Raw genomic sequence first — 25,079 nt, 5'->3', positions numbered from 1 at the left:
TATAAAATATTTTTGATATTTTAGTAATTATAAGATGCCTCAAACACCAAAGTCACAGTATAATTGTCTCCCAAAAACCCTTCATGAGTAAATAGTTGAAATGTTGCACCAAAGGTGAGCAGCACCAGCCGGTTAGGTTTTGGAGAACTACAAGTCCATGCACAGCCCCTCAGAAGTAGGCAGCAGAGTGCATTGCCTAGTCCATGCACGTACTTGTAGTCCCACAGCAGCTGATTGCACCCAGGGACAGGAGATTACTACTTTACACAACAAATGTCACCGATGCTGCTTTTCTGGAACAGACTAGAGCTGCGCGCTGCATGCCGGGAAGTGTAGTGTTACAGTGGCCTCGTTCTGGCTACTTTGTGCAGTCAGGACCAGGACTCCGGACCACAACTCCCACAATGCACCGCTTAATCCTACCTGTAGCCTCCTGCGCTTAAATGTCCTGAGACCGTCACAGGGACTGGAGATACCCGGGGGAAAGGTGTCTGCGAGCACAGGTAGGGACTGCTGCGGGGACTGTTCACCAGGGTCCCAGCATAGAGCCCCCTGGCCTGTCTATTGTGTATATTATCTGTATTATTCTATTAGTATTGTAGTTCTTTCTTTTAGCAGATGTAGGCAACCTGTAATTCTACAAGTGCTATGGAACTACAAGTCCCAGCATGCCCATGCAAGGCATACTGAGACTTGTAGTTGCTCAGAGACACTGGTTGCATTTGTGCATCTGTCATTGTGTAATATAATCCAGAAAGTTGCTAATTTGCAGCCTGTAACAAGTGTGCTGGGAACTCTGAAGTCAGCCCAATTTTATTAGGCGTGAGGTGCAGAGCGTGAGGTACGAGGTGCAGAATGCAAGGTGCAGAGTGTGAGGTATGAGGTGCAGAATGCGAGGTGTGAGGTGCAGAGTGTGAGGTGCAAGATGCAGAATTTGAGGTGCAGAACGCGAGGTGTGAGTTGCAGAATGCGAGGTGCAGAGTGTGAGGTATGAGGTGCAGAATGCGAGGTGTGAGGTGCAAGATGCAGAATGCGAGTTGCAGAGTGTGAGATACGAGGTGCAGAATGCCACGTGTGAGTTGCAGAATGCGAGGTGCAGAATGTGAGGTATGAGGTGCAGAATGCGGGGTGTGAGGTGCAAGATGCAGAATGCGAGTTGCAGAGTGTGAGATACGAGGTGCAGAGTGTGAGGTGCAGAATGTGAGGTGCAGAGTGTGAGGTACAAGGTGCAGAACGCAAGGTGTGAGGTGCAGAGCGTGAGGTGCAAGATGCAGAATGTGAGGTGCAGAGTGTGAGTTACGAGTTGCAGAATGCGAGGTGCAGAGTGTGAGGTACTAGGTGCAGAACGTGAGGTGCAGAATGTGATGTGCAGAGTGTGAGGTACGAGTTGCAGAATGCGAGGTGCAGAGTGTGAGGTGCAGAGTGTGAGGTACGAGGTGCAGAACGTGAAGTGTGCATTTTGCACCTTCTCAGGTCACCTGATGCAGGAGGTTGCCTTTATAGCGTCAATACCAGCACTGGGCAGGGCAACGGTCGGTAATCAGAGAGCAGCGCGGAATAAAGGCAGCTACAGCGACCGGAGACGTGGCACTACTGCGCATAAATGCAGCCGCCGTCCCAATCACTGCAGCTGAATGCAGCATTGTCTATCCCAGTAACCACAGCGTTATGGGGTGTCTAACATCCCCAGGGGCCAGCCTTACATTAATGCCTCCAACTGTCATTATTCTACCAAATGACACATAGAAGTAGACTGGTTGCCATGGGCAACGCCTCAACTTTATCTCTCTCCAAGATGTGATAACTATCCGCTGAGTTGTTAGAGGCCCCTTGTCACAGTGACAGACGTGTACGCGCGGTCCACTGCAGAGCGCTGGCGGCAGCTGCGCACTTGTTATACTCGCCGCATTTTTTTTTTAATCAAAGTTAATGAAATTACATTTTTAATTATGACTCAGCTGAAAGCTACTTAATAACACGGCTGCTAATGCTGACCCTGATCCCGCGCCTCTGCCAGTGGGTAACCTCTGCAGGCAGCACAGCGCACCTGTAATTAGCCAGCAATGGAATAATTAGCGGAGTGATGATCTGTACAATGTAGGAGGGTGAGGATGGGATGAGAGCTTTGTTCTATGTACAGGAGAGATAGATGCCGGTTCCAACAGGGCCGTCTGATTGGTGTTGCAGACCCAGGGCGAAGAGATGCACAGGGGCCCTCACACACCCATTCACAGGAACCAATAAGATAAGGTCATTATACCCCTTCTGCTGTACTGTGCTGTCCCTCCACATGTTTCCATACAGTGATAGGCTGTGAGCACTCTGATTGGTGCATATCTCCAGCCAAGCACCAATCAGCATGCTGACAGCCATTCACTGCCTGGCTGCAGTCTGGGAGGCCGGTAGAGAATGCTGCTCTCTGATAGGTGGAGAATGCTGCTCTCTGATAGGTGGAGAATGCTGCTCTCTGATAGGTGGAGAATGCTGCTCTCTGATAGGTGGAGACTGCTGCTCTCTGATAGGTGGAGAATGCTGCTCTCTGATAGGTGGAGAATGCTGCTCACTGATAGGTGGAGAGTGCTGCTCACTGATAGATGGAGAGTGCTGCTCACTGATAGGTGGAGAGTGCTGCTCTCTGATAGGTGGAGAGTGCTGCCTGGTCGCTCTGATTGTGTGACCACCACACGCCCTGGCTTGGAGGCCCCTAGAATTGTGAGGTAAGTATGGACTGTATGCCAGCCATGATTGGGGAGACAGGGCCATCTGAATGTATTTACACACTGGGTAGCTGCCCACAACTCCACAATTCTAGGGGGCATCGACTGAAGGGTCTATAGCGTCTAGGTTGACAGCAAAAGGTCGACATTGACAAAAGGTTAACACTTGATAAGGTCGATTTTTTTTACTTTTTTGCGTGCCAATGTCAACAGCTCAACACATGGACTTTCAATTAGGTACACGTGTATGTTAGTATGAAACCTGTCCCCCCAAAAAAACAACAAAAACTCATGTCGACCTTTTCATGCATCAACAATTACTACATCGATCTTTTATTTTGTCAATGTTGACCTTTTGCGTGTCGGTCTTTTGGTGTCGACCTAGACACTGTCGTCATATCTTCCAGATACCACTTACCTACTCCCAATTTTTTCGACAGACCCCCAAGGAAGATTTTGGGCCTGATTTAGAGCTGATAGCTGGGCTGCGAATGTTTGTTCAGAGATCAGGTAAAAGCCAAGGTCTCCCCCCTCCAATGTGCATCGTTGCGAATCTGTGCGGGGGGGGGGGGACATTCGCAACCACTCACCATCTAATGGTTTTGTCCCTGTTCGCAACGCCAAGTACACCTAGACTCACTCAGCACTGCAATAGCCATGGGGAGATGAAGGCTGCTGCTGATCAGTGGCCCTCCCTCCCAATGGCCGGGCCCGCATGGGTTTCCGGGTCACTCCCCAGAAAATCCTGCGTTACCGCCCCGAAATGTCTGCCGGCTGTCAATCACCTTGCGATCGTCCAGCAATGGCTTTACTTGCAGGGGGACCCCGTGCATGCGCAACGCCTACCGTGCGCATGACCTGTCATTCGATAATTGCTCTGACTGTGAATTCGCAGCCGAGCAAACAGGTCTGAAACAGCATCCTGCTCACTTCCTAGTGAAAAGTGCAGGATAGGGAGATAAAACCAAGGATTGCTGGTCCGTCTGGAGGAGGCGTGGCTAAAAGTTTGTTGATTGATACCATTTTAGCCCCGCCCCTCCTCCGGGACCCATGACCAGGGTGGGGCCTAATAACTTGCTGGCCAGCCACACAAAGTGCCACCTGGTTGTCCTCCCCAGGCTACTCCTGGGGACGAGTATGTAGGTAAGTGTGGTATAGTCACAGATACTATAGTACTAAGGTGCAGGCGAATGGGGCTTATTTACTGTGACACCGCTAATGTTACAGGGTCATACACGTCTTGTAGCTGCTTCCAGACTCCGGACAGGTCTACAGACACTTAATTTATTTGTTCTAGATGGTTTCATTGTTCTTTCCTGTTTCTTTTACTAGTACTAAGAGGCCGATTGACACCCGCTCGTCCAGGATAGAAATATTCAATTCACTTGAGCAGTGTGCACTATTACCCAATTCTTCATCTATAAGTAGCTTGTTCATTTTTGTTCTTATAATGAATTACTATACATTTATCAACGTTAAACTGCATATTCCACCTTCCGCCCACCTTTCCAGTTTAATTAAGTCACTTTCTAGTGTTTCCACAATCTCTCCTGAGTTCATTTCCTTACTCAATTTCGTGTTGTCCGCAAATATTGCAATTTTACTCACTATGGGCCTTATGCTAGTTCACTCTTTCTAACAAAATCCTTCTTAGATAACCAAAACCATGTGCACCGCAGGGGGCAGATGTAACATGTGCAGAGAGAATTAGATTTGGGTGAGTTATTTTGTTTCTGTGCAGGGTAAATACTGGCTGCTTTATTTTTTTTTTTTTTTTCAAAACTTTTTATTGAAGAACTGTTCATTACATAATCATCATACTTTTGTAATACATTGTTTTTTCAGATCATTAGCATATATTTTAACACAAGTAATAAAAGAAACCATCTAATAAATGACTTTGTTTTTACAACAATAGCAATGTGCCGTGTGTTTCCTTCTGTGGTATAGACATCTTACATTATAGTGGGTCATGTTCGCACCATTTTGTGGCAACAAGCCGTGTTATGCACATTTAAGGGTGTTTACAATAACAAGTGAGGGTTCCTTCAGAAGGGGGGTGTATTATGTTGTAGTAACATTAGATTATACCATGACGTTAGTTGGACAGCCTTCCTAAGGGTCATTTTTGTAGGCTCTGGTAAGGATTTTATATATGGCAACCAGATTGCAAAGAATTTTTTTGCCTTTGCGTCCTTATTTAATGACATCTCCAGCCAGTCCATCTGGAAAAGATGGGATATCCGGGGCACTAATAGGGGTATAGACAGAGTGTTAGATTGTTTCCATTGCGATAAAATGGTTTTACGTGCCGCTGCGGCTATTTTAGATAGGAATATTCGTTGCCCCGCTGTTTGGCGGACGTTATTGGGGGTTGGATATATGTCCCATATTGCCCATTCAGGGGTGGCGGTGAAAGTAATATTATATTGCGTTTTGATATATGTACATACATTGCCCCAGAAGTTCTGGACCTCCGGACAACTCCACATACAATGCAGAGTATCTGCTTCAGGCATTTTACATTTAAAGCAGCAAGAGTCTTCTGCAGTACCCATTTGTAACATTCGCTTTGGAGTGTAATATGTTCTATGCAGTAACTTGTACTGCATTTCCATGTATGAGGCTGATATCAATGTTTTATTTAACCTTACAAAGGCAGAAAGAAGGGAAGGTAATGTTATGTTGGGCAGGTCTATGGTCCATTTAGCCATACCTGATTCTAACGTGTCTACATCTATGCGTCTTTTTATGTGTAAATATAATAGAGAGGTGGTACATGGTCTATTATGAGCATGTTTGATCATAATGTCCATACCAGCATTCCCGTCAGTTGCCGGGATTCTTTTAACCTGGCTGGATACATAGCTTCTCAGTTGGTAATATACAAAGATGGGTAAGTTCACCTCTGGATATTTTTCACAGATTTGTTGGTAAGACATTATGGGGTCATCTCCATCTCCTATAAATTGGTACAGTAATCTAAGACCTTTTGCTTCACAGCATTTGATCAGTCTGGTGTTTTGTATTATCTGCCTATTAGTATTAGTGTTATAAAGGACTGAGTTGAATATCGTGTCATGTGTGGATAGCTTGAGTCTAGAGCGTGTCATTCTCCATGCTTTACACGTCGTGGTGAACAATAGATTCCCCGCAATTTCAGGTGGATAATCCGTTGGTCTCATGTGAAGGAGACTCGGCAGAGGTATCTGTGGGCTCATTGCTTGCTCAAGCCCTGTGTCAGCATAGTAGCTTGTGGAGTGTATCCAGTCAATTGCGTATCTAAAGTTAGCTGCCAACATATAGCTTTTTATGCACGGTAAATTAATGCCTCCCAATGACACATGTTGTGACAATTTAAACATAGAAATTCTGGGCTTTTTTCCATCCCAAATAAATTTGCTAATTGCCGAGTTTATAGTACGTATATCAGCCTCTGTTATCAAGAGAGGGAGCATTTGGATGGTATACAATATCCTTGGGAAGGTGATCATTTTGATCATGTGACATCTTCCCAAGTAGGACAGAGGCAAGGACTTCCAGGATCTTAGGTCTGCCAACAACTTTGTTATGAGTGGTGGGTAATTTACCGTGTATAGTTGGGTCGGGTCTACTGGTATTTCAAGTCCTAAATACGTTAACGAGCTGTCTGCCCATATGAATGGGAACTCATTATGCCATCCGGATTTGGCCCCTCTGTGCAGTGCCAGTGCTTTAGTTTTTGTTTTATTTATTACAAAGCCTGATATGTCTTCAAATTCTTTTAGTGTTTTTAAGAATCCTGGAAACGCTTCTTGGGGGTTAGTAAAATAAAGTAGTAAGTCATCGGCGTATGCCGAGACCTTCAATTCCGTTCCTCCACATTTTATTCCCTGCCAATCACCTTGTTGGTGAAATAGCCTAATCAGGGGATCAATGGCCAGATTAAATAACAGCGGGGAAAGTGGGCATCCCTGCCTGGTGCCTCGGGCTAGTACAAAGCTTGTTGTGTTTAGGCCATTTACAGTGAGGACTGCTGTAGGACTATTGTACAGTTTGCGGAAAAAAGATATAAAATTTACCCCAAATTGTTGGGTGTGAAACACCCTTAGGAGATGGGGCCAGGATACCCTGTCGAATGCTTTGTCTGCGTCGCAGCTCACTAGTAGAGAACCCCCCTGTTTTGCTGACAGGGATTTAGTTAGGGCCGCCACTACTTGCCTAATATTATGTACGGATGATCTACCTTTAACGAAGCCTGTTTGGGATGGATGGAGTAGTTTCGGTAAAACCACTTGCAATCTGCGGGCCATTATGGTGGTCAGTATCTTTAAGTCTTGGTTTAACAAGGAAATTGGGCGATACGAGCCAACCAGAGTAGGATCCTTACCTGGTTTTGGTAGTAATATGATCCTTGCCTGGTTAAAGTCTGGGGGCGCGGCATGTCCAGCTAATATAGAGTTATAGAGTGACAGTAAATGTGTTTTGAGGTGTGGTAGTATAATTTTATAATAGTCCGCTCCTAGGCCATCTGGGCCCGGCGATTTCCCCTTTGGGAGACCTTTTATGGTCGATTCTAATTCCAAATCTGTGATAGGTGTTGTTAAAGCTTCTCTTTCAGTTTGGGTTAATATTGGGAGCGACGCCCTCTTAAGAAAATCCATCCCCAGTGCTGGATGGTCTGTAGGGGGGGAGTATAGATTTGTGTAATAATTTAAGAAGGAGTCTGCTATGTCTGTTGTTTCAGTGAGTTGCCTCTGGTCTATGGTTATCTTATTGACGTGGTGTTGTGGGCGCTGTCCACGGGCAATGGTGGCTAACAGCTTGCCGGATTTATTTCCCCATCGGAAATATCGCTGTTTTTGAAAGTCCAGTGTGCACTGTGCTTTTTCAGTACATAGACTGTCGTATAATGCTTTGGTGTCGGTGTAGCATTGTCTGTTGGTTAGGGAGTCATCTCTTAACATAGCTTCATATGAGTCTGAAACAACTGTGCTCAGTTCTAGGAATCTAGCATTTAGTTTTTTCTTCTTGGTTGAGGTGTATGATATTACGTGTCCACGTATCACTGGTTTGGACGCTGCCCAGAATAGGTTAATGTTGTCTATGTGTTGAATGTTGTCATCGACATAATTTAGGAAGTGCTGTTTTAATTCTAATTGAAAGTCGGGGGAATCTGCTAGATACGAAGGGAACCTCCAGTTGTAGGAATGTCGTGTAGGTGTGGTTAGAGCCAATTCAAACCATGTAGGAGCGTGGTCTGAAATCAGTATGGGTTCAATACGGGCATTTTTAACCCTGTTTAGCATGTGTGTAGGTAGTAACCAAAAGTCTATTCTCGAGGAGGTGTGGTGAGGGTGAGAGTAGAATGTGTAATCTCTCTCAACCGGATGTAGGTAGCGCCAAGGGTCTGTGATGTCCAGAGAGCTCATCAATAAGCCCAGAGCAGGGGGTGGCATATCACCACTTGCATTATTATTTCTATCCAGTGACTGTTTTTGCGTGGCATTAAAATCACCTCCTAGGATTACATGACGCTCAGCCCAGCCCTGTAATTGAACAAACAGATTTGTGTAGAAAACAGTATTGGGACCGTTGGGGGCATATAGTGTTGCTAGGGTGAACAGCTCACCTTCTATCTTTAGTTTCAAAAATACATAGCGTCCCTCAGGGTCTTTCTGGGTGTCTATCACTTCATGTCTCAGGGATTTGTTAATAATGATGAGAACTCCTCTTCTCTTACTCGTATAGGAGGCTGCATAAAATTCCGTGAACCAGGTGTCTCTAAGGGTATTTCGGTCACCCTCTCTCCAATGTGTTTCCTGCAACACTGCCACATCCGGTTTCAGACGTTTCAAGTGTTGCAGGACCTTTTTCCTCTTGAGAGGGGTATTTAAACCCTCTATATTCCATGATAGGAATCGTATGTGCGTGCGTGTGACAAGCGTATCAGCGGCTTGTGTGCTCATTTAACCAATACCTGTCAAGGGAATCATGTCAAATAATGTAAACGTCTGTCCCGTGGGGACCCCAGTCCCAGTGAGCTGGGGCCTGTCCACGAAACTAGTTTTGTGGCTAATCCTATAGTGTGACCCACTATGCATTTGTTGAAAATATCTAACAGTTCTTACTATTTTTTTATTTTTACGAACCCAGTGATCAGGCCAACCTTGCCTGTTTTGACCTGTACTATAACAATTGACTAGGTAACAGTTTAGGGGGGGGGAAACTTTGTGTCCTTTTGACACCAACTGGATAATGCACCCCTGGGGGGTAACTAGACTAAGTGTCACAATTTGAATCCAAAAATATTTTAACCAAAACAACATTTTAACGCTGTTTCAATGGGTATATACTTGCAAGCATATGTCATCGATCATCAGTCAGCGTCCGACATGTGGGAAGTATCATTCACAATAGAGTCCAGAAAGTTCTGTGCCGAGGTAACTGTGTCAAAGATATGTTGCTTTCCATCCCGCTGCACGCGTAACTTTGCAGGGTACAGCAGTGCGAACCTGATACCCGCCTCGAACAATGATGTACATATGGGAGCGAATTCTCTTCTCTTCATCGCTACTTGGTAGGAGAAGTCCTGGAATAGTAGCAGACGTTCTCCATGGTACTGTAGGTCTCCTATTTTACGATATGCTTCCATCACAGTTATCTTGTCCAGATAGTTGAGGAATTTGAAGATAACAGGTCTCGGTCTTCTCCTTTTGTCCTGATTGTCAGGGCCTATGCGGTGTGCCCTCTCGATTTGTATTACGCCCGCAGGTGGCAGGCATTTGAGTTCCTCTGGTAGCCATTTTGAAACTAGCTGTAGTAGCTCACGGTGTTTAACTGATTCTGGTAGGCCAATGAGGCGTAGGTTATTCCTACGGTTCCTGTTTTCCATATCTTCCAATTTCTCCTGGATGGCTAGTATGGTGGATTCTTGTGATGCTATCGTATTTTTTGCAGCAGTGAGGTCATCTTCCACGTTTGAGATGCGCTGTTCCGCTTCTTCGAATCGTGAGCCGTATTCACCCAATTGCGAAACCACTGACTCTATGGCTTCCTTTATACCAGATAGTTTCTCGTCAAGTAGAGGTGAGAGTATGGCCGCAATTTCTTGTGCATGTAGCGTGGAGGAAGTGCTCTCTGTGGGGGGGTCTACTTCCCGTGACGCTCTTTTGTCAGCCGGCGATGCTGGAGAGGTAGACTCGTGCGTGGGCGAAGATCTTTTATCTTTATTTCTCACCGTAGGTGCGTTTCTCCCACTTCTCGGCGTTTTTCCAACGTATTTATCCATTGCTGACATGTGTGTTCAGTCTCGGAGGCTGGATAGTTCTCTTTCCTTAATAACAATTTGGATGGAATAAATGATGGATGTGTTGTTTCACCACTTTTCCACAGGGAGGCAGTGTTGGCTTGTTTTAAAGATTTATGGCTCACTTCAAGTTTAGCACTGAAGTGCTGTTTCTTGTCTTCTGGGGCTATGTTACAATAATCGATGTGAAGATCTGTGCACTTTTTTCCCCTGGTTGTTTGCTTCAGGGCTATTCTTAGGTTAGTGCTCAGTCTTCTGTGTGTGGTCTGGTGAAACACTGCCTTCCACTAGATTTGCAGGGTTTGTTATACTTGATATAAGCTTTATGCTTATGCAGAGTGCTTGGGGTGAGCCTTCTTAATACTTATGCAGGATCTGTTACAGCGTTTTTCTCTTTGTCAGGTGCTGTCTGTGTGTATGCCTGCACCAAGATGGCTTCTGGTGCACTTTTGATTCTGTGAGCAGCTTTCGTGAGCCTTATGTGGGTTTGGGAGGGTCAGGGCAGCTGCAGAGTCTGGTGAGAGGTACTTGGGAGGCCCAGCCCGCTGAGGTGTCCCTGCTCCCCCGTCTCAGGTCACTTGCCTGCTGCTGCGTGTGCCTCTGCTGCCGCCTGCCACATCCAATATGGCGCCCGCGATCTGGAGGCGCTCGGTCTCCCGTTCTCTGCTGCTCTGTCTCTTCTCCCCGTGTGGTGAGGTCGCCGCTCGGGTCCCCGGCGGTCTCCTGTTCTGGCCAGTCGGATTCGCCCGGGTAGTATTCTGGCGGTGAGTAGCCTGCGGGGATGGACAGCGCGTTTTCAAGATGGCGCCCGCTCTCCTGTAGCGCGCCGATTCAGGCGCCGATTCCGGGGTATTTTGTGTGGTGGGGAGCCGGGTACTTGCCTCTTGCCCACCTCTATCTCCTAGTCGGGGGTCCACAGAGCCCTGGGACTCCTCCGCTGGATTTTTCTTGCCCTTTTAGATGATTATATGCATCTGGGGCTGGAGAGCTCCTTAAGATGCGGCCATCAGCTAGGTCCGCCCACCGGAAGTCTCGGCTGCATTATTTTTACACTGCAATATAGATCTCACTTTGAAGTAAAACCCCACCCAAATCTAACTCGCTCTGCACATTTTACATCTGCCCCACCTGCAGTGCACATGGTTTTTGTCAGAAAAGAGTGAACTAGAATAAGGCCATATGTCACTTCCTATATCATTAATGAATAAATTAAACAAGGCAGGTCCCAATATTGAACTTTGCAGGACTCCACTTTGGACCTTACTCCAGCTGTAATGTATGCCATTTACCACCACTCTGTCCTCGATTGTGCAACCAGTTTTTAATCCAATTACAAATTTTCTTTCCTAACCCTAAATTACCTAGTTTCATTAATAACCTTTTATGAGGCACCGTATACATGTATATGATGCTGCTATGATCCCTCTCGGTGCCTGTGTGGAGTTATTTATCTATGCCCTCTGTGTTCCTTGTAGGGTACACCTCAGGAGATGGCAGTGGTGAAAAGCGGGTGGCTGTGGCGGCAAAGTAAGTTTCCTTTCTCTGTTTCACTGGCAACATTGATACACATATATATGTGTGAGGGTTGTGCCGTAGCAATTAGTGGTGTGCAGACATGGAGTGGCAGGCAGGAGGGGGTATGCAGGCAGGCGGTGGTGTGCAGGCAGGCGGGGGTATGCAGGTAGGAGGGGGTATGCAGGCAGGAAGGGGTGTGCAGGCAGGAAGGGGTGTGCAGGCAGGAGGGTGTATGCAGGCAGGAGGGGGTGTACAGGCAGGGGGCGGTGTGCAGGCAGGAGGTGGTGTGCAGGCAGGGGGTGGTTTGCAGGCTTGGTGTGGTGTGCGGGAACAGGGTGGTATGTGGGCAGATGGGTGGTGTGCAGGCAGGGGGTGGTATCCAGGCAGGGGGTGGTATGCAGGCTTGGTGTGGTGTGGGGGAATAGGGGTGTGCAGGCAGGAAGGGGTGTGCAGGCAGGAGGGTGTATGCAGGCAGGAGGGGGTGTACAGGCAGGGGGCGGTGTGCAGGCAGGAGGTGGTGTGCAGGCAGGGGGTGGTTTGCAGGCTTGGTGTGGTGTGCGGGAACAGGGTGGTATGTGGGCAGATGGGTGGTATACAGGAAGGGGGTGGTATGCGGGCAGGGGGTGGTGTGCGGGCAGGGGGTGGTATGCACCTCCTCCTGCATATGCATTGCTAAGGATTACATAACAATCATCGGATGTTGGGGTGGCTGGGGGGCATCAATGACGTCATTGCATTTATTGGTGACTGACCCCTCTAAATCTCCAGTGGTGCTGGGGTAATACCCTATGAATAAATGTCCATTGTCCACGTTGCTGGTCCTCAGGCTCTGTCTTGCGCCGCTGGAAGAGGCACTGGTTTGACCTATGGATGGATGGCGGCCTTGTCTACTACCCTGATGATAGTCGTCAGAACATGGAGGAGCGAATCCCCCTGAAGAATAACTGTGTGAATGTCCGGTCTGGGCAGGAGTGTGGTGAAGGTGAGTGTAATGTGACCTCGGTACTCCCACCACTGGGTGCACCCATTGTGTAAGCTGCCTCCTTTCTTCTGGAGGTTTGCCCTCAGTGAGCTGGTTCCTTTATCCCATCATGCAACACTGAAGATGAGCCCCCTGGTGGCCAGAGATAGACTATATTCTGTCACTTGTAGTGTCCCAGATCTCGTGTCTCAACCGTCTCCTTCTAATCATACACATTGTGCATCTTCCAGCTGATTCTTGTCAGGTACTCACAATGACCGATGGTATTTAGACATGGCGGGCAGGGCAGGCGTCCATCTTGTACATTATATAAGACACCTTTCTGTTCAGCAGATATGCTTCCACCTGAGGCGAGCACCATGGACTCCTTACTGACCATAGAGATGAGAGACCGCTCCAAACTGTACCTGTGCGCTGAGAGCGAGGATGACGCTGTGTGAGTATCGGGAGCCAATTAGAGGGCTGCATCTTATGGCGGTCAACCGTCTGTAGCGTTATGCAAATCCCAACACCCAGCCCTTCCCTGGTATACATATGTGCAAGGACCGTAGGCATCCTCTGTCAGTGTCGGTAGCTGCTGTTATACCGCCCGATGCACCATCAAAACTTGAACCAGCCCCAACAGCCATTAATCCGAAGCAGAACTTAAAAAGACTCCTGTTAGCATGCCTGGCCCCCTATAATTTATCACAGGGACACTGAGCACTATAATGTCAGTTCTAGCGCGGCGCAGGAGAGATACGCAAAGTGCAACGGAATTTTCTGCGCTATATAAGAAGTTAATAAAAAAATAAATGTGTGTCTTTCCTCACTGCCCCAGCTGGGGGCAGCGTGTTTACCGGCTCCAGCTGGGGGCAGCGTGGTTACCGGCTCCAGCTGGGGCAGCGTGGTTACCGGCTCCAGCTGGGGGCAGCGTGGTTACCGGCTCCAGCTGGGGGCAGCGTGGTTACCGGCTCCAGCTGGGGGCAGCGTGGTTACCGGCTCCAGCTGGGGGCAGCGTGGTTACCGGCTCCAGCTGGGGGCAGCGTGGTTACCGGCTCCAGCTGGGGGCAGCGTGGTTACCGGCTCCAGCTGGGGGCAGCGTGGTTACCGGCTCCAGCTGGGGGCAGCGTGGTTACCGGCTCCAGCTGGGGGCAGGGTGGTTACCGGCTCCAGCTGGAGGCAGCGTGGTTACCGGCTCCAGCTGGGGGCAGTGTAATTACCTGGTTGCCCCTAGCGTTCTGGATGACCTGACACATATGGGGGCTAGAGCAGCTTTTATCTGGTTGTAGAGAGGAGGCGAAAGCAGATCCTGATTGGCTGGTCTTTTCTGCTGCCCAATCAGGTTCCATAGAAAGGATGACTCTGGGTCCTCCGGCTTTCTGTACATACAATGGAGCATCACATGTGACTTTATGGCAATAGTGGGGGTAAGGAAATAGCTTATTATCTGTCTTAATAACATGTGCTTTGTTTCCCAATAGTCTGTGTTCCAGTAGATCGAGCAGGGGGCGGGATTACAGGCAGGGGGCGGGATTACAGGCAGGGGAGTAGGATTACCAGCAGGGCAGGGTAGCGGGATTACGGGCAGATCCTGCCAATTGGCCGGTTTGTAAGGTCTTGGCACAAATTGCACAATATCAGCTGCCCAGTGCTGACCCTCGTCTTCCCCGGTGACCTCACGGCCTCTGCGTGGTTATATAAAGAGGCTTATATATGGGATATACTGTTGCGACACTGGCAATGATAAATCCCCTTGCAGTTCCTCAGCAAAGCGATGGCACAAGATAGCGAGGTGACTGCTTTTATACAGGTGATGTATCTCACTTTCTTCTTATATACTGTACAGTATAAATCATTCACAGTAAAGTGTATGTTTATATGCTATAATAGGCAATGTATTCTGTATGCGCTGTAGTGATACCAGAAGTCTCCAATTGTTTTTATTTTATTTTATTGTAAGCGATGTATTACTAATTTATTATATTTACAGGAGTTTATTCCTATATAATATAAAAAATAACACAAATTCAAAATGTGAAAATTCTAAATATGATGACACAATACATCCTAAAAACCAGTGACCAGGCAGGGGCCAGTAGCGCACACAGGAAATGGTCTGCTCAGTGGGCGGGTTCAGGGCAGGTCTAGCAATGTGACCGCATACAAAGAGGCACAGCCATCGGAGGCCATGGTCAGTAAGTCCACCTAGCATAGGGAAGGTGCAAGCTTGGGTGGTGCGTCCGATGGTGACGTCTGAGGATGCACCAACCGGCATTACAGCAACTATGGACTAACATGCAATTAGTATTACAAAGGACTGCTTTTTCTGAGAGTGCTGCCCTGTGTGAATCCGGGACTTACTGGTTTCGGCCCAGAGAGTCCCTTCCATGCATAAAGGGTGGAGGCAGCTGCAGTGGGTGCTGGGAGGGATACGATTTAGCGAGTGGGGTTATTTCGTGTATAGAGGATCAGTTAGATCCCCTGGTTGGTGCTGCGGTTTAGCTATAGTGTCCAATCCTTGTCCCTGTCTCATCCACTGTTTGTGCAGAACTCTTGCAATGTTCCCAGATGTCCAGGTGGCATTAAACCAGCCGCTTCCAGTGGAGTTATATGAAGGTCCCAGGTGTCTACTTGGTGCTAGTCCTCAACATTTAGGTTCTATAGGGTTTGAGAATGTTATTAACCTTTGTACACCTGGCTTCCTCTTCTTACAAGAATCAGAATCAACTTTTTTTTAAAAACATATATTTATTGAGTTTTCACAATTCAAATACAAACATGTCCAGAATCAGCTTTATTGGCCAGGTATACTTGGATATAATAGGAATGTGTCTTGGATTGCTGTGCAACAGCTAGATTAGGTACAGTTACAGATATACAAACATACAGGTATACGCTAGACGTACCCTGGGAATATAGACGCATGGAACACATACCACGTACCTAAAAAAAATGATTTCATTAATTTGGATCAGAAATGTACATACAGTTCCACTCTGACCTAGAGCAGGTACTCCCATCATTCAGTATAGCAATGTAGAGTAGCGCCTCCCTCTGATTGTCCTGTCTTTGTGTTCAGTGCGTGGAAGCTGGCTCTAGAGGATGCAAGATTCCAGCCGGTAAGTGTGGCTTTTATGTGGCATTATATTTACCAAAGCTTTACCCACTGCAATGTAGCATTTCATATGCAGACACACCCGCGGTCACACACAGAATATAGGCATGCCACATATCATATTACTGACAGTGTAACATAGCATTTCATATGCAGATACACCAACGGTTGTCCACAGAATATAGGAATGCCACATATCATATTACTGACACTGTAACATAGCATTTCATATGCAGACACACCCACTGACACACACAGAATGTAGGCATGCTACATATCATATTACTGACACTGTAACGTAGCATTTCATATGCAGACACACCCACTGTCACTCACAGAATGTAGGTATGCTGCATATCATATTACTGACACTATAACGTAGCATTTCATATGCAGACACACCCACTGACACACACAGAATGTAGGCATGCTACATATCATATTACTGACACTGTAACGTAGCATTTCATATGCAGACACACCCACTGACACACACAGAATGTAGGTATGCTGCATATCATATTACTGACACTATAACGTAGCATTTCATATGCAGACACACCCACTGTCACACACAGAATGTAGGTATGCTGCATATCATATTACTGACACTGTAACATAGCATTTCATATGCAGACACACCCACTGACACACACAGAATGTAGGTATGCTGCATATCATATTACTGACACTATAACGTAGCATTTCATATGCAGACACACCCACTGACACACACAGAATGTAGGTATGCTGCATATCATATTACTGACACTGTAACATAGCATTTCATATGCAGATACACCCACAGTCGCACACAGAATATAGGCATGCTACATATCATATTACTGGCACTGTAACACAGCATTCCGTATGCAGATACAGCCGCAGTCACACACAGAATATAGGCATGCTGCATATCATATTACTGTCACTGTAGCATAGCATTTCGTATGCAGATAGAGCCTCAGTCACACACAGAATATAGGCATGCTGCATATCATATTACTGTCACTGTAGCATAGCATTTCGTATGCAGATAGAGCCTCAGTCACACACAAAATATAGGCATGCCACATATCATAGGACTGACACTGTAACGTAGCGTTTCGTATGCAGATACAGCCGCAGTCACACACAGAATATAGGCATGCTACATATCATATTACTGACAATGTAACGCAGCATTTCGTATGCAGATACACCCACAGTTGCCCACAAAATATAGGCATGCTGCATATCCTATTACTGACAATGTAACAGCATTTTGTATGCAGATACAGATGCAGTCACACACAGAATATAGGCATGATGCATATCATAGGGTAAAACAAGAGATAGGGTGTACACAAAAAGCGCTCGCTATGAGCCTTAATACCATACAGAATTTATCAATTTGTATGTGGTTCCTTTTTCAAAGTCCAGATACGTGGATGGTTAAAACAGCATTGGAATCAATTCCCATATTCCAATGCTGTTTTAACCATCCACGTATTGCAAGTGTGGACCTGTTATTAAATTCTTTTTTTACCAAAGATAACCTGCACTATCGCCTTTTTCTGTCATCCCACCCCCACACAAGCTGTCTGTGTGAGGAGGTAGTTATCATTTCAGACCGACATCGGGTCTGGACTTTGAAAAAGGAACCACATACAAATTGATAAATTCTGTATGGTATTAAGGCTCATAGTGAGCGCTTTGTGTGTACACCCTATCTCTTGTTTTACCCTAAGTCTGTTTTGGTTTGTCTGGATGTCAACCCTTGGGTGTCTATACTAGAGCTGCACGCTGTGTTAATTGCGCACAATTGTTACCACCATCTCTTCCCCTTTATGCTACATATAATATTACTGACACTGTAATGCAGAATTCCGTATGCAGATACAGCCATGGTCACACCAGCATATAGACATATTTTATTTGGTAAATATGCAGTCACACACAGAATGTAGGCATGCTGCATATCATATTAGTGACACTGTAGCTTAGCATTTTGTATGCAGATACAGCTGCGCTCACACAGAATATAGGCATGCCCCATACAGGGCCGGTGCAAGGTTCGTCTGCGCCCTAGGCAAACTAGAAAACACACAGTAGCCCGCCCGCCCCCCCCCCCCCCCCCCTCTCTAGCCCGGCATCCCCTCACCTCTCATAAAAGTGCGGGGATTCGCTTTGGGTGCTGGCCGGCTGCCAGACGCCGCTGTTTGTGTCGGGTCTCTGGTGATGCTGGGCACCTTGGGCAGTCACACTGCTTCCGGCCGCCTACTGACTGTGGATCCGGGACACGCTGGTAGCAGAGACGGCCGGAGGGAAGGTAGCAGTAACGGGAGGATGGAGGCCGGAAGCCGCGGGTGGATGGAGGCAGGCGGGAGGTCAGATGGACTCGAGGCGGGCGGATGGAGGCGAGCAGGCAGGTAAATGGATGCAGGGCATCGGACGGCTGGATGCAGGGCAGTGGTTGGCTGGATGGAGGGTAGCGGGCGGGCGAATGGAGGGCGGCGGGCTACTGTTTTTTTCTGTGTGGCTACTGTGTTTTGCGCTATGCAGTGACAGCTGACCGCCCCTCAGGTTCCTGCGCCCTAGGCAGCTGCCTAGTGGAAGCACCGGCCCTGGCACCATATCATATTACTGACACTGCAACGTCACATACAGAATATAGGCATGCCACATATCTTATTAGTGACAATAACATAGCATTTCATATGCAGATACAGCTGCGCTCACACACAGAATATAGGCATGCTGCATATCATATTACTGACACTGCAACGCAGCAATTTGTATGCAGATACACCAGCAGTCACACAGAATATAGGCAAGCCATATATCATTTTAATCAGAAGCTCGTGTGTATCCTCTTCGCCAGGCATATCGTTCTGCGTGGCATATTGAGGCTAGATGTATGAGGATATATCTGTATGCACTACATTCAGCCTTATTGTGTAACAAATATACACCTTACTCTGGTCCATGCGCAACGGTGCGCAATGTTAAAATGACACACAGTGCTGTGAACTTTGCTGCACTGCTTGTCAACCAGGACAAGGTCCCTTATCCTAAGTTAAGCCATATTGGTAGCCTATATATTCTCCTCAGGCCATATTGGGCGACGTACTGTGCGTGTTATATTGCTCTGGATTTGGTGATAAAGCTGAGGCTGTAATAATGATAACGGTTGCGTTTGCCTTCTAGGTGCATGTGTACAACCCGTACGATGATAATTACCAGGTGGTTCCAGCGAACGCGCACCAGGCAGTCTACATGGACCAAGGCTACTATGGGCACGGCTACGGTATGTGCCATCGATAGGAAAGGATTGTTCGTTTTCCCTTGAGTACATACCGCCTGCGGTGGTGAAAAAACTGTGTCTTATCCTGCCCACAGTCAAGTACTACTAGGATCTTGTAACACCTGCCCACAGTCAAGTACTACTAGGATCTTGGAACCAAACAAATTTAGTTGTAGCCTGGCGCAACTTCTTCAAAAAGATATTGAAACCACCATATACAGTTGACAGGGGTTTGTATGGTGGTTTCAATATCTTTTTGAAGAAGTTGCGCCAGGCTACAACTAAATTTGTTTGTTTCCAGTATTCTCAGGAGGTGGTGTATCTCCTTCTTTTGTTGTAGTAGGCCGCACTTCCTCAAATTTATTGCGCTAATTATTCCACATACCCTGTGCATAACTACTAGGATCTTGTAACACCTGCCCACAGTCAAGTACTACTAGGATCTTGTAACACCTGCCCACAGTCAAGTACTACTAGGATCTTGTAACACCTGCCCACAGTCAAGTACTACTAGGATCTTTACCATCCACATGGAATACAATTGGGCATGCTGATCGCAGCGAGCCATGGGGGTACACTAATTGTCCTCAGGTGTGGATATTAAAAACCCAAAAATATATGAAAAACTCAACCTAACGAACCACACCGAATCCTACGGGTGAGAGATCTCGGACATCAGACAGTCCTCGCTTTCTCTCCTGCACAGTAGTATTAACGTTTTCTGCATCGTCTACATTAGTGCCGGAGGGGAAACGCTCAGCAGTGTGGTGTAAATGCACCAATGAGAACGTACCTTTCATTTCTTTATGTCGCATAACGGGACTGGCTCTGAGGTGGTGCGCAGGTCGGCATTCAGCGGAAAGCGGATCGATCATTCCCATCTCCGCTCTCTCTAGGGGGGGTCAGATGGATCACTGGCGGCTGCGCTAGTTAGGTACCGTGGCGTAAGACGTGCGGATATGCACATGAGCCTTCCTTTGCCGCCCTGCGTGCATCTGCCAATCAGGTGCATTATTGTTATTACGTTCTTGTGTCCTTTTTTTACACATTTTTTCCAGACCTTGTTATTATCCCATTTATTACTTTATTTATAGAGCGGTGACTACTTATCTAATGCCAGTTATATTCAGTGCTGATGTGTCGGTCTGCCACAGAGAACGCAGATGGGCCGGCATTGGGTGCCCGGGTGGGAGGTGACCGAGGACCGCTGTACTGCGGGACTCTGTGGTATCGATGCAGCAGTGCTGTGCTGCCATCTGCTGGTCACAGAGAGTAACAAGACTCTATTCCTGATACTCACAAATCACATTCCCACAATTCATATGCCTCATGGACTGTCAAATCAGCTGATGACACTGTATTGCAGTCCCTTACACACAGTGACAGCTGAAATCTCATTCCATGTAGACCAAAAGTGCAGGCATGTCCAAACTGTGGCCCTCCAGCTGTTGTGAATCTACACATCCCAGCATGCCTTGCCACAGCTTTAGCATTCTCTAATAGCAAAACTGGAGGCTTAAATCCCTGGATTCAGATCCCGACGATTTTAGGCCAAAATCCCGGGATCCCGCCGATCCCGATATTGGCCTCCCTATTCTGGAGGTTCACGCCACCGACTGACCGTGCTCTGGACATTGCAGGATTCCTGATCACATTCAGTGCCGATATAAAGCCACGTGCCTATGTTACAGTAATGCCAGTCATGGTAGCCCCTCCCACTCATTTATTAACTCCACCCACTGTGATCTATAAAGCACACACCAACCAGCTCCAAACTGTCATTTTTTTTGAAGCCCAGCCTGTTACATGAAGCTCATTGGCTGGTACTGTATTACTCTACACTTTATCTCTCTCCAAAGCTTAGAACATCGGGCCGTGTATGTAATGTGTTTGCGCCCTCCCTCATTGTACTGCGCTGTGTCCTATGTCTGCGCTCTATATGTAAACCATAATAATATATTCATTGCTACTGTCTGATCGTCTGTTATGTTCTTATGTCCCCTCCAGGTCCCGGCCTGAGGCACGTCATCGTAAGAGACGACCGTGACTCGTATGGAGAACAGATGGCGCTGGGCCTGCTGGCTGGGGCTCTCACCACCTCCGCCCTCAGCTCTCTCATCTGGCTGCCCTGCTGGTTTTAGGGGTACCCCCGGAAGACCCACCTGGCAGCCGCAGTTAGTTAACTTGCAGCATCTGTCTAGATTCTGTGAGGTAAATTTACTAAGATGGGAGTTCCTTACCCTCCAACATGACCCGTTCCATTAGGTACAACATGCTCTGTTCCTGGACTTCCCTGCCAATGGCAGTTACAGAGGTGGGGCTGCAGCACAGTCCAATATTCAAAAAGGGGAGCCACACCTAATGCCACTACAAACATCACTGCCTGGACTCACTGGCAGTTGATGTGACCCCCCCCCCCCTCTTTGACAGATTTGTACTGTGCTGGAGTCCAACCTCTGTATCTGCCACTGGCAGGGAAGTCCAGGAACAGAGCATTTTGTACCTAATGGAATGGGTCATGTTGGAGGGTAGTTCTATTGAAGATGGGATGTTGCCATAGCAACCTATGAGATTCCACTTCTTATTCATTTATCACCTTCGAGAAAATAATAGATCAAATCTGATTGGTTGCCCATAGCAACATCCCATCTTCAGTAGAACTCCCATCTTAGTTAATTTGCCCCCTACGTGTGTCATACATGTAGCTGGTACGTTGCATGATGCTGTTCACCCTGCGGATAGCGGACACTTGCGTCTCTTTTAGATCATTTTGTGTATTCATTTTGCTCACAGACCAATGAGGTAAATTTACTAAAGCCTCTAAAAATGTTCAAGGATGCAGTTGAGAATCTGATCAGTTGCTAAGGGCAACATCACCTGTTTCAAGCTTTAGAAGCTTTAATAAATTTAACCAATGTCTACTTCGACAGTCAGGTCGACACTAAAAGTTCGACACACACTAAGTCGTTATTGACAAAAAGACAACGTGGCAATGGTCGATGCACTAAAAGGTCGACCTGAGTTTTTCACGATTTTTCCCTTTTTTTTTTTTAGATTTTTTTAAATGGTTTGCCATACGTGTGGACTCCGATTGGGAACGAGGACAGGCGCCCTAATTTTAGGGGGTTTACGTGTTTTCTGGTGTCAACATAGACACGAAAAAAACACGAGAAAATTTCACGTCGACCATTTCCATGTCACTTTTTTGCTTGTGTCGTTATTTGGTCACTGTTGACTTTTTGGTGTCGACCTATTGTCCGTCGGTCTGGGCACTGACTGTGTGCTAATCCGCACCCCACCTTTAGCGTTTAGCATGGGTCGCAGCCGAGGTGTGAGTGCCCTGCGGCTTACGGTGTTACTGTACAGGATAATGCTGACGTTGGTTTTTATAACGCAATATTTATAGATATCGCATTGCTGAATAAAACACGATTACTCCCATTCACGAGAGTTGCTTTCTTTACAATTGATAACTTCGCAAAGTCGTGGACAGTTATTGTGCGTGTAATAAATATTTAGCCACCGGGAGGCAGTGTGGAATTGGAATCCAATGCTGTTGTCTCTTTTGTAGGAAACGGGATGGCAGCTCCCACTACAATTATCTGTTAACATTTATGTTATTGAACATAAATGAGAAAATATGACACCAAAAAAAGAGGATATTTTACTACTGTACACGCCGGCCGGTCCTGCACAAGTGACATGATAACTATGCCCGCAACTTTAGACAGTCAAAACTGCTGGGAGCAAGATGGAAGAGTATACGGTCAACATGGCTAAGGTCAACAGGAGTGTAAAATCGATGGTGAAAAGGTCGACATGAGTTTTTCACAAAGTTTTTATATTTTAGTCGACATGTGTCGACATGCAGTATTTCATGCCCACTAGGGTATAGAGGGAGAAAAGAATACTGTGCCTGTAGCATGGCAAGCGCAGCGGTATACTTTGACGGTGTTCATGCCGACTTTGTCGACATTTGGGACAAAAATGTGAAAACGCATGTCAACCATTTGAGTATCGAGCTTGCCATTGTCGATCTAATGCTTGTCGGCCTTCTAGCCATGCCGACCTATTTCATGTGTCGACCTTCAGTCGTCGACTCAATACATGTCGACCTATTGACCCATACCGGATGGGAAGCACTGCTTCAGAAAATGCAGCTGTACCCAGCAGTGACAGCAACGTGACTATTAGCCTGTAGGAGTCCCTTCTGAGCAGAGCTTTGTCTCCCCCCTGTGGTGTTAGAGAGGTATGGCGTGGACAAGGTTTACTATTGTGGGAAAGTGGATCAGTCATTTATCTCTTGGAATGAACTAATAAGCGTCTGTCAGCCGGTGACAGGTCCTCGGAGCCCCGGGCTCCCAGCATTCCGTGCAGAAGAATAGCCGGTCAGCTATAGTGATGTCGATGTCAGATCACGATAACCGTACGCCAGGGGTCTTCAACCTTTAAGACAGCGTGGGCCACCTAAAAAAATCCAGTGAAGCCCGAGGGCCACTAAAATCGCCTACGGAATTTCGGACAGCCCCATAGAATCACAGCTCCCCTATAACGTCAGCACATTCCTTCATAGATAGTTGGCACAGCCGCCCATACTCAGCACATAACCCCACACACACACCCTAATAGTTATCAGCAGCCAATTTGGGTTCCAGTGCAAACAGTAAAATATGTCCCCCCCCCCCCCATATATAATTTGATATTGAATAAATTGCACGCACCGTAGGCACGCTCCCAAAAACGGGTGTGACCTAATTATAAGGGGCGTGGTCTAATTATAACGAGTGTGAACTAGCAGGAAAACAATTACCTGACACCTCTTTTGCAACCTGCATGACCAGACATTGGTTACCGCAGGAATGGTCGTTGTCCTCACACGCTTAAGTTGACTGAAGGCTGCACAATGACATATAAACATGAAGGCCCACACAGTGAAATAGTATGCCTCACAGATCAAACCCAAACAATGAAAGGCTACTTAAATCAATATACACTGTTACACTGTTTATCCGTAATGCCCATTACACATTGTGCATCACACCATAGTGTCCATTAGACATTATGCCACACACCGTAATACCTGTTGTACATTATGTCATACACCATAATGCCCATTACACATTATGCCGCACCGTGATGCCCATTACACATTAATCCAAACAAAATTATGCCCATTGCACATTATGCCCCACACTGATGCCCATTATGCCACAGACCATAATGCCAGCAGTACTCCTGCTTATACATGATGCCCCAGCAGTACCCCTCACACAATGCCCCAGCAGTGCCCCTCACACAATGCCCCAGCAGTGCCCCTCACACACAATGCCCCAGCAGTGCCCCTCACACACAATGCCCCAGCAGTGCCCCTCACACACAATGCCCCAGCAGTGCCCCTCACACACAATGCCCCAGCAGTGCCCCTCACACACAATTCCCCAGCAGTGCCCCTCACACACAATGCCCCAGCAGTGCCCCTCACACACAATGCCCCAGCAGTGCCCCCACACACAATGCCCCAGCAGTGCCCCTCACACACAATTCCCCAGCAGTGCCCCTCACACACAATGCCCCCAGTAATGCCCCACACACAATGCCCCCAGTAATGCCTGCAGCTTGGCCAGGTCCCCTGCTCATGCCAGATGTACCTCCTCATTCTGCAGCTTTGACGGTCACCTGCTTCCACCATCCATGCCTCCTCCTGCAGTTTCACCGGGTCCCCTCCGCCAGCTGTGCCTCCTCCTCCTGCAGTTCCAGTGCCGGGTCCCCTGCTCCCGCCAGCTGCGTCTCCTCCTCCCGCAGCTTCGCCGGGTCCAAACTCCCCAGCTCGTGACCAGACGTGCCTCCTCCTCCCTCAGCCGCACTGGATCCACTCCTCTGCCCTGCCTGCATACAATGGAAATCGGGTAGGCGGCACCCAAGGGGACTCCATTACACTGCCTCCCTCGGCAGCATTTTCTTTTACTTAAAAAAAAAAATCCTGTGCATGGTGGGCCGGCGGGCAGGGGGCCACTGAGATCAGCTCCGCGGGCCACTCGTGGCCCGCGGGCCATGGGTTGAAGACCCCTGCCGTACGCAATAAATCACAGAAGTGACTATGAAGGATTTCCCGTCGGCCGCACTTCCAATTACTCCCCACTATATGGGGCTAAAAATAACTGCATCCGGATTAAGGAGCCCATTTCTCCTCATCT

The 25,079-nt window shown here is 47.4% G+C and overlaps 1 protein-coding gene across 2 annotated transcripts; it reads left to right on the top strand.

Annotated features, from left to right (window-relative positions):
• The first annotated feature begins 391 nt into the window (after positions 1-391).
• PLEKHB1 (pleckstrin homology domain containing B1) lies at positions 392-22,326 on the top strand. Of its 2 annotated transcripts, none has more exons than XM_083170369.1 (7): positions 392-503; positions 11,481-11,532; positions 12,347-12,502; positions 12,836-12,938; positions 15,564-15,603; positions 18,789-18,888; positions 20,893-22,326. In XM_083170369.1, the coding sequence occupies exons 2-7, from the start codon at positions 11,496-11,498 to the stop codon at positions 21,024-21,026; spliced, it is 570 nt and encodes a 189-aa protein (XP_083026495.1). In that variant the 5' UTR covers positions 392-503; positions 11,481-11,495; the 3' UTR covers positions 21,027-22,326. The 2 variants fall into 2 exon arrangements, with proteins under 2 accessions (XP_083026495.1, XP_083026496.1); XM_083170370.1 differs by lacking the exon at positions 392-503 and adding an exon at positions 3,817-3,860.
• The last annotated feature ends 2,753 nt before the right edge of the window (positions 22,327-25,079 follow it).

This window comes from Crinia signifera, chromosome 2, assembly GCF_055691185.1.
Source record: "Crinia signifera chromosome 2, ASM5569118v1, whole genome shotgun sequence".
Lineage (NCBI taxonomy): Eukaryota > Metazoa > Chordata > Amphibia > Anura > Myobatrachidae > Crinia > Crinia signifera.
Note: the sequence above shows the minus strand (reverse complement) of the source record. Positions and strands in the feature narration are given on the sequence as shown.